This window comes from Propithecus coquereli, unplaced genomic scaffold, assembly GCF_000956105.1.
Source record: "Propithecus coquereli isolate 6110/MARCELLA unplaced genomic scaffold, Pcoq_1.0 Scaffold156, whole genome shotgun sequence".
NCBI classification, from domain to species: domain Eukaryota; kingdom Metazoa; phylum Chordata; class Mammalia; order Primates; family Indriidae; genus Propithecus; species Propithecus coquereli.
The window spans coordinates 40,190-50,028 of record NW_012140080.1 but is presented as its reverse complement, the minus strand read 5'-3'; the positions used below and the strand labels follow the sequence as shown (position 1 = coordinate 50,028).

Sequence of the window (9,839 nt, the reverse complement as noted above, 5' to 3'; positions counted from 1 at the left end):
TATCTGTGAACAAATTAAGTTACATTCTTAACTGTTACATTTCCTTTTCTCCAGATAATTAAAGATTGGTAAAGTCTGTTATGAAATTATAATAGATATACCAAACAAATTTTTACTTCCTTCTTTTATGTCACGACCAGAGTTCTGATCTTTATTTTTGAGAAGACCAATAGCAATTTATTTACATAATTACAAACCCATCAAAGATACCAGCATTTAGAATACACTACTGTGTTTGTTTGCCTTTTCAGTTAATCAAATTAAATATGATTATTTCGTTTGTCTTGTGCTTTTCCAAGTCAAATTCATATTTATTTTTTCTCACCGTCTCCACCAAACGTCAGTAAAATTAGAACATTTCAGCTACAGAAATCAATCCTTCAAGGTAGGTCTCAGCTTCATTGGTCTTAAGGCAGATTCAACGAAAACGTGGTCTCCGCATAGTTGATTTTACCCGGAATTTTTCGTTTGCTTTTTTTGGAGGGGTTGTTTGGTTTTGCTTCAAGCAACCCTGTGGACCACAAAGGGGGTTAGAAAGGGAGGGGGGCAGAACGGATCGATTTCTCCAGAAGCCCAAGAGAGTTCAGGCTTCTGCAAATTTAGTGCAGTTGTTTTAAAGAAAAAAGACGTATACATTCTAAGATGTTGGAAATGGACATGGAAACGAAGATGTGACTCCAGCTGCTGAGCATGGCGCAGACCCAGGACCTCCGGGCGCTGGACGTTGGGGGAAGGGAGGGGATCTGCGGGCACCACGCGGTCAGCCCAAGGGGCGGGCTCCACACCCGGACACTAAATTTTCTACCCTTCCTAATAGTTACCGCCCTCTCTCCGCCTTGGGGGTTGGGGCTGGGGGCGAGCAGTTAAAGGGCAGGAAAAATGAGAGCAAGAACAGGGGAACACAAAACCAGCCCTCAATCTCAACAAAACCAACGAGGGCGCAAAGGGTTATTTTCGCGCCACAAAAGATGGAAATCCAGGGACGGCTGCGGGGCCAATGAGTGGAAACCAGCAAACGGCTGCGGCGGCGGCGGCCGACGGTGATAGGCTCCCCGCCTGCACCAATCGGGTGAGGGGAGAAGCCCCCCGCCCTCGGCCGGGGCGGCGTCTCTCTCGACGCCGGTTGCTCAACTTGGTCTCGGCGAGTCGACCCCGTGGAGCGCGGGAGCCCCGCCCCGGGGCCGCTTCAGCGCGCCCTGTGCGCCCGCCCGGCTGCCCCGCCGGCTTCGGCCGGGGCCTCTCAGCCTCCTCCTCCGTGGGTACCAGGCATCCCCGAGCGCCAGGGAACCCCGCACTTACACGACACTGAGGCCGGAGCTGCGGGACGGTCGCCAAACGCACGCTGCCTGGTCCGTGCCCGCGGCTCGCGGGCGAGGGAGGATCTCAGGTGGGATGGTGCGGCGAGGGGAAGCGCAGAGGTTGCCCCCGGCCCGCACGTCTAGCCGGCCCCACGGCTCCGCGCCGACAGAGGCCACCCGAGGCGGAGCCAGAGCCCGCGGTCCCGCTGCAGGGCCGGGGGAGGGCGGTCCAGTGGTCAGGGCCCCCGAGGCGAGCAGGCGGCCGACGACAGCCCTTCCCCAGTGTGAGCTGCAAGGATCCCGCCCTCTTTCTCCGGGCTGAGCCAGAGGAAAAAGGAAACGACCCCATCTTCTCATCTCCTGGGGCACCATTTTTTATTTTAAACAAAAATAAAAGAGGGTAGATCCAGGTTACCACTTATCACGCCTCTGGTTTAAACAGATCAGAGTCCAGGAGAGCTGTTCCAAAGAGCAAGAGCGTGTTAAAATACCTCCTAGGAGGCCCAGGCGACGCGGCGGGCATTGTGTGCCCACCCGCGTGAGGGGCTTTGGCTCCCGGCTGCTCTCAGGCAGGGTTGGCAGCAGGACTGCCCTTTCCCCCTCTTCGTCTGCTCAGCCTTCTCCTATAACCTGTGGATTTGGTAACCGACCTTCTAAACATAGTTTTTCTCCTTTAATAGTATACTGACCCATAAGAAGTATTTTTACTGTCCTCAGGTCAGCAGATGAGGAGGTACAGCTGTCCAAAGAGTAAACAGACTGCAGTTGGAAAGATTCAGCCGCATCCGAGAGCAGATACGATGGGTGGGAGTTCTTTCTTGGTGGAATTGACATTAATTAGGAGCTACAACTGTTTCAGGAAGAACCTGGAGTAGCCCATAAACAGTTAATTTGTGTGAGATTAATTAAAAAACTGGAAGTTAGGTTGACTTTATATTCGTTATTGAAAATTCACACCAAAGATATTTTTGCACTTGAAGTAAAAAACAACTATCCATGATCTTTTTACTCAGCCATTGAGGATATAGTTATTCCTTGAATGCTTGGAAGATTGGAAGTGGAGTGGACTGTATCCACCTCCCTTTCTGATGTCTGAGCTTATATTACTAGTGTATGTTTTTAAGGTCCTAGATGGAGTATCCAGTTTGTTAAAATAATACACAGATTAAGTTCACAAGAGTCCCAGGAACATACTTCATCAAAACAGCACACACTTGTTTTAAATTCCAGCTGTTAGGTTTGTTTGATAATGACAGACAACCATGGGCTAGTGTTTATGGAAAATAAACAATTTATCCCATGCTTTAGAAGTAGATATTTCCTTAGGTCTCAGTTTTAATAAGAGCAAATACAATCAACAATCCAGAAGCCACCGTTCAATTGACTCTGGAAGCAAGCTGAACATACAGAATTTATTCTTAAGAAAAATTACTAAGAGTTAAGTGATCAAGAGACTATAACATTTACAGTGGTATTAAGAACAAAAATTATTAAATGAATGAAAAGCATATTTCTCCAAATGGCTTTTGATCACATGCAACAGGTACATTTAAAATAAATTCATAATTTGTTATATTTACATTTTGCATACAATAGAATATGTATTTTTTCTTTTTTATAACCAAGGTCTTCTTTTTAAAAAAACATGAAAAATGTAAGCTCTTCTTAAAAGTCAAACCTAAACATAAAGAGAAATTTTATCACCAAAATGTTCATTCAATATGGAGCTCAAAATATAGTTCTAAACATTGTTATACAGGAACACGTTTGTTTCCCCCATCTCAAAGTAAAAGCATTTCATTAAATTAAACATGAATGAAATTATTGTGAAAGTGTGTTTAGGTTTAAAATGTTGGATTTGCTTAGCAGGAAAGGAAAACCTGTTAGAACAGTTTCATTTAAAATAATCTGACACCTTCCGGTTACTTAGCACAAAATTACAAAGTATGTTGTTTGTAAAAGACAAATGTAAATACTCTTTATATCATGCAATAATTCCCATGCTTTAAAAATAAACTGCTGTTCCTCTTTCAATTGGAATATACACACTTTTAAATGCCATGAACGGGCTTCACAAAGAGAAGCGAACTATATCAATTAATGACTGAAGGCGTTTCTAGTGTAAATCACAATATTTCCTCTATTCACGATACTTTTTCTACCAGTAACAGTACCAAGTCATTAAAGATTCTTCTTTACATTTTCATGTAATATAGAATTTCTTTCACTTTTTAAAAATTAGCATTTTAAGTCTTTTTCATGGAGTACCTGTTAAAAGTATACCACAACAATCTGGTGCAAATGAAGCCTTTGAGTACACAATCATTAAACGACACTTGGAGATTTCCACAAGATCCCCAGCACTGCCCTCATTTCCGTATTCCTCGTCTCCAGTTCACATTTTGTTGGCCCACAAAGGCTCCACTGGGCCCAGAGCCTCTCCCCCACACCCACCATTGTACTCGTTACTTATAGGGAAAATTATGAATGGCTCTCATGGCCAAATGCAGGCAGAAAAGCCTCGAACGATTTTTCAAGTGCGAATACCACCTATGGGTAAGGCTGAGCGGTCTTCCTGTTTAAAAGTCCCAAGTTCTCCAACTAAAATTATTTAAATAAAAGCACCAGCCTACACCACTCCTCCCTCTCCAGAAACTACAGAAAGGGAAGGTTTCCCTTTAAATACCGACTTTTCCCACTCTGACTTCTCTCCTCCAGCCGCCCAGTCCCCCGACGCCCCCATCCCCAAGCCAGAAACCTCCGCCCCTGCGCTCCCCTCCCCCACCAGTGGCCTAGCCCGCCCCCGGCCTCATTTATCCCGGAGCCTTTTCTGAATCGCGCAACCAATGGCAAACGCGAAGCCGAGAGCCACCGCGAGCACAGGCGGAGGAGGTGTCGCCCAGACACCCGCCCAGGACGCTGCGGGCTCCCATCCCCCACCGCCCCGGCTCGGGGCCGCCCCACTCCCGCGGTGCCCCGGGCCCGACGAGGGTGCACTGGGTGGGGCGAGTCCGCCCGCCTGTCCCGCCCCCAGCCCCGCTGCGTTTCCGTCCCTGCCAGCCTTGGAAACGTGCTGGCGGCTTTGCTGGGGTTACACTTCTCATGTCATTAAAGCCACCAGGCGAGTTCGGGATTGAGACTCATTGGTTTTGTTAATTACCTGTTTAAAAAAGTGAATGGTTAAAACTACGGTAACTAGAGCTGAGGAATTGCCTAGCACCCCACCCCTTTCCTCGTTGGAAAAAAAAAAAATCAATATTCCAACCCTCCCTCCCTGGATCGGCCCTGACCAGATAACCCTTTCTAAACTCGGGTTGTGACAATCAGCTCCCCTCGGCGCCGGGCTGCGGCTTCTCTAGCATTTTTTCCCTCCTCCTCCTCCCCCTTCTCAGGGTCCCTCGCCCCATCTCGTTTCCCCTCCCCCTCTTCCTCTCGCTCGCTCTTTTTTTTTCTCCTCCGAAACCCACTTTAATTGAGGCGCTGGGATTCCTCACGTGAGACGTTGATTTGTAGTTTGAACACGTGGCTCATTCAAAAAGCCGGACACTCGGAGCGGATTTTTTCCGCCTCCTGCGCCTTCCTCCCTCCTCCCCCTCTCCCCTCCCTCCTGCCAGTCACCCTTCTGGGTTTTTTATGGGGAGGCGGCGCCTGCCTCACGTAGTGTGATATTTTCACAGTCGGCTGGCCGATGCCAAAGGGGTTGGAGAGGAAGAGACAAAAAGTAGTTTTTCCCCTCCTCCTTCTCCTTTCTCTTACTAATCCCGCCTCCTCCTCAGAGTTAGGAAGACTCGTTGATGCGTTTGGGTTGTAGCTAGGCTTTTTCTGTTCTTTCTTTCTTTTCTTTTTTTTTTAAGTATCTGGAAAAGGACAAGAACCCTCGGATCTGATTTTTCGCTCCTCGTTCTAGTGCTTGGTTCTTACTGTGTTTGTGTGTTTTAAAGGCCAGAAGACGAGGGGAACAAAACCCGCCGGATCCATCCATCACTGGGTGGTTTTAATTTTTCCTTTTTCTCATTAATTTTTTTAAACCACCAGTCTGCACGATGAACAAACTGTATATCGGAAACCTCAGCGAGAACGCCGCCCCCTCGGACCTAGAAAGTATCTTCAAGGACGCCAAAATCCCGGTGTCGGGACCCTTCCTGGTGAAGACGGGCTACGCGTTCGTGGACTGCCCGGACGAGAGCTGGGCCCTCAAGGCCATCGAGGCGCTTTCAGGTGGGCCCCGGCCTGGCCCCGCTCGGGCTCCCGCCCCAGCCTTGCGCCGCCGGCCCGGGCCCACCGAGGCGGTTCCGCGAGCCCCAGGCCCGGCGCGGGCGGGGAGCGGGGCTGAGGCCCGAGTGCCCACTCGCGTGGGGCCGCGGGCTCCCCGCAGCCTCGGCGCCCACTCGGGCCCGCGGCTCCCCTCCCCAGGCCGCGGTTTGCTGGGTGAGGGCGGACGCGCTGTCAAGAAAGCCCCGGCGCCGGCTCGGAGGGGCGCGGGGCTGGGGGAAGGCGCGCTCCACCCGCGCCCCGCCTGGGCCCAGGCGCGTGCTCCAGGCCCGGCAAGCTGGGCCGAGCTTGAACGTCCGCTTGTTCCTCCTTCCTTCCTGCTTTCCTCTGGTCGTTATTTACGGCGCTGGCTGCGCTGCCCTCCCCCCCGGCCTTGGAGAATGGAAAGTGGCCTCGACCCGGCTGCCGAGTGAGGCCGAGGGCTGGTGCCTCGCACAGGCGGCCCCGCGCTTCCTCTCCACCCTGCGGGAGGCGAGCGAGTGCGCCCGGTTTCCCTATTCCACATTCCACCTCTCCTGGTCCGACAAGCCAAAGGGGCAGGTGGGCGGGGGCGGCAGCTTGTCGCCTGGGAGGGAGTCGCCGTCACGGCTCTGGGCCACCCGCCGCTCTCTGGGCCCCGGCGCGGGGCTGCGGCCTCTGGGGTGGCAGGGTGGCTCATCCAAGGCGGAGGACCGTGCCTGGCGGGGCAGAACGCCCCCGGGGAGGGCTGCGCTTGGGGCCCCTCTGGGAGCCTCTTGCCTTTCGGCTTCCCTGTTGTCAACTCCGACCCAGTGCGGGAGCCTCGTCGTTCTTTGCTCCTGGTTCAGTCTGTGTTGAGAGGCACCTCTGGCCATTCACTTGTCTTTCCTCCCTCCTGTCGTCCCCGGCCCTTTCCCGCCACTCCCTGTCCTCCCCAGCCCCACCGCCTAGTGTTCCCGCGGGCCTGGGATCAAGCAGAGAGAAGGGCCGGGGAGCTCCCTCCTGAAGAAAACCAATGTAGCCTCTTCCCCCGAGTTTGTCCCGTGGGCAGTGTCCCTCTTGCGGGCCTTGTGGGGTTGGATAACCCCCCTAGGTGGGCGGGAGAGTCCTGGGGACTAAAATGTTACCCAAGCAGTGGGCTCGCCAATGGATCCTCTTCTCCAACCATCCGTAAGTTAAAAATCCACACCCATCCAAGGGGGTCGGCTTCCCACCCGTGTGATACCCGGCTACTCTGTAGGCCTTAAGCCGCGTCCGGGCCTTGGGGGCAATTCGGGGTCTCAGGAGGCCATTTGTGTCGCCGCTTAGGCTGTGCCTGTCCTTAGGGTGGGGAGAGCCGCTGAACCCGGCCGACCTTCTCTCACTTATTGTGTGTCCGCAGGTAAAATGGAACTGCACGGGAAACCCATAGAAGTTGAGCACTCGGTCCCAAAAAGGCAAAGGTGAGCTTATATTCTGTTTTCACCGATTCTCTTCCCACTCCATTACTGGGAGGAAAGACTCAGCTGAAAACAACTTCTTGGCCTCTTGTGCTTACCAGGCTGCTATATGGCTTGGCGTTTCTTTTCCCCTTGCGTTTGTGGTAGGGCTGTGTGTGTTGCTAGTGCTGTGGCCCCTGCCGCTCAGTTGTTGTTATTGGTTATCAGAATCTCTCAAGGAAGCTCACAGCTAGATGTTTTGTGTCAGAGCAGGTCAAATTGCTACAACGGGAAATCGAAATCAAAAGTCTCAACGGGCAGACCTGGGGAGTCTGCAGGACTTAGGGAGCAAGGGATGACCCCCCACACCCTTAGGTACAAGGTAGCGGAAAGCGGTTGCGGACACGCGCGGGGTGGCGCTCCTTTCCTTCCCTGTCCGGAGCTGGGAGGCCCGGGGCGCATCTGAGAAGAGAGGAATTTGCCTTTCCCCTGTTTGCTGGCCCGCGGGTATTGGAACACGTGAGCGAACGCCTGGGCTTCTCCAGCCCAGAAATACCTTTTGGTCACTCCAAAGCTATACATAATAGATTTCTGTAGTTACCGCCTTTGTCTTCCCCTCCCCTTTTAAGGTATATTTTTTGCTTACTAGATTTGTGCTACTTAAGCAGGGGTATTTCTCTTCTCAGCATGTGTAGCGTGTCACTTTAGAGAATGTTTGCAGACTGTTATGGCCTCTGAAGTATTTTGGAGACATGGCTCCTTTTTCCAGAGCAGGCCAGATTTTGGCTCTGTAACTAACTGGAAAGGCTGTACCCTCCCAGTGTCCCTGGGGTTGTCCTGTGCCTTTCTGGGTTTTGCAAGGTGGGGTTAGGGTTTCTGCCTGCTCCTCCCCCATCTCCCTACTCCCAGCTTGAGCCAAACAATAAGCTCGAATTTAATTTAAACCAGGGCTGCGTGTATCTGGTTAGGTGTTGGTGAGTGCGTGCGGGAGGGCAGGAGGGGTTTGCTCTGCCGTTCCCTGGTGCTGTGTGCAAAGATAGATGGCTACACAAAATGTCATCTGTATGCCTATTTCCAGATTGAGCTCTCTTCCAGGTAAAGCGTTTTCACAAATCTTGTTTTTAGGAACGAGCTGATTTGAATTTTTGTGGATTTCTCTTGTTCATGTACTTAAATCTCATTAGGATAATTGAAAAGAGATTCAAGTGACCTGATTTAGTTCTAGTTGGGAATTTTGGTAGTGGTCAAGTTACTTTATATAGAATGTAATTATTTTTAAAGCGCTTCTAAAATAATAAAATGTGTACTGAAAAATACCTAGACTGAGCTTAGTTTAACAGGAATTGAAAAACTGAGGGAGAAGTTGTAGCCCCCTAAAAACTTTAAAGGCATAATCTGAATTGGTTACCTAGGAAAAACATGTGAGCACATTCTGCCAATTTTAATTGGTTTCATATTTGGCCAGTGTGTCTTAATTTTCTTAAAATGTTGAATTAAAAAAATAAGCAAATGGTTGTTTGAAGGACTGGCATTTTACCGTTTGAGAGTTTCTAAGTTTAAACATTAAATGTTTGAGTTTTTCAGATACAATTCATTGACCTACATGTAAATACAGATTACTTTGCCTTAATCTCCTGCTTCTCCTTTCCAACCTGGTGTGAATTTCTCCCCATGTGTAGGAAATTAAATTTAAAATATTATCTGATAACAACTGCCTGTTTTATTCTTAAAGGCTTTTGCCCAGCCTAAAAACATGCTTAGTTACTTGTTATTTTATAATGAACTGGAGTTTCTCTTTAGGAAAGCACATAAGGTAAAATGTTACCACTGGCAGCAAGTATTTATCAGTGGAAACTTTTTCAGTTTATTAACAATGTAGATTAAATAGTCAAGCTCATTTTTCACTAGCATGAAAATGCTCAGGAATTTAAATGATACAGTACCATCTTACTAGAAAATAGATGAGAACACTGGAGACAATTTTTTACTGATTTGAGAGAAAAATCAAGTAAATCTTTTGCTTGTGTTGAAATGTTTTAAAAGCAGAGCTTGCTTTTGCCGCGAGAAATTTACTGGAAACCTGTATTAAAATTGTTTTAACTGAACTTTGGAGCTGTGATGCAGTTTCCCTTATCTGGACTGTTCCACCATCTGCAAAGGCTCTGGGAGAGGGCAGAGAAGGCACCCTGGTGACCACATGCCCAGCATCTACAGGAACGTCAAGAGGTGGTCTTGGAGGGGGTTGCTATGATAGTGAGTTGAATGCCACAGCTCAGTCCTTGCCAAGTGAGTCTGCTGGACTTCAGGGTGGAGTTCTTTCTGCTTAGCAGTCATTTCATTCCATCCCGTCGTCATGTGGGCATCTGAGGCAGGCACACCCACATGTGCCGCAACGACCTTTATACCTGCTGTGCGAGGCATGCTGGGAACCTGGTGCGAGGCATGCTGGGAACCTGGTGCTGGAGAATGCTATGGCAGCAGGCTTAGATGGATGAATGGACTTGCACTAACTAAACAGGGGAGCAGGCCCAGGAGGTGATTGGATGCTTGGCAGGCTGGTCTAGCTCTGACTTTGAAGCTGGGTGGGGACCCTTTCAGCAAGGGGCATTGTTGAGTTTGGTTCAGACCAAGCTTAACTCCTGATTACCGAAGTCTCAAGGGAATGTGGAAGGAATGTGGCTTTTCTGCATTCAGACACCCCTCAGTTGGGGAAGATTATAGCAGTACTTCATAGACCTTGAGGTCCCTGCGTCTGGGATGAAGAGAAAATTGCATTGGATATCTGTGATAGTGTTAAAAGATAAAGCAAATGAAGACTTGATGACTCGGAGGTATAGGCTTAGCGTTTTTCTCCCCTTGGAGGTAAGGGTGAGTGTGGACGTAGTTGCGACTT

The 9,839-nt window shown here is 49.7% G+C and overlaps 1 protein-coding gene across 1 annotated transcript; it reads left to right on the top strand.

Moving 5' to 3' along the window:
• Nucleotides 1–4,922: 4,922 nt before the first annotated feature.
• Nucleotides 4,923–7,023, top strand: LOC105807343 (insulin-like growth factor 2 mRNA-binding protein 3). The gene is made up of 2 exons (XM_012640706.1): nucleotides 4,923–5,516; nucleotides 6,910–7,023. Exons 1-2 carry the CDS (start codon nucleotides 5,342–5,344, stop codon nucleotides 6,972–6,974), a joined length of 240 nt encoding a protein of 79 aa, XP_012496160.1. The 5' UTR covers nucleotides 4,923–5,341; the 3' UTR covers nucleotides 6,975–7,023.
• The last annotated feature ends 2,816 nt before the right edge of the window (nucleotides 7,024–9,839 follow it).

Excerpts from the sequence above, each read along its gene's own strand:
- LOC105807343 (XM_012640706.1), top strand. The coding sequence starts at position 5,342 with ATGAACAAACTGTATATCGGAAACCTCAGCGAGAACGCCGCCCCCTCG. Across the intron at positions 5,517-6,909 it reads GGCCATCGAGGCGCTTTCAG|GTAAAATGGAACTGCACGGG; the intron begins GTGGGCCCCGGC and ends GTGTGTCCGCAG.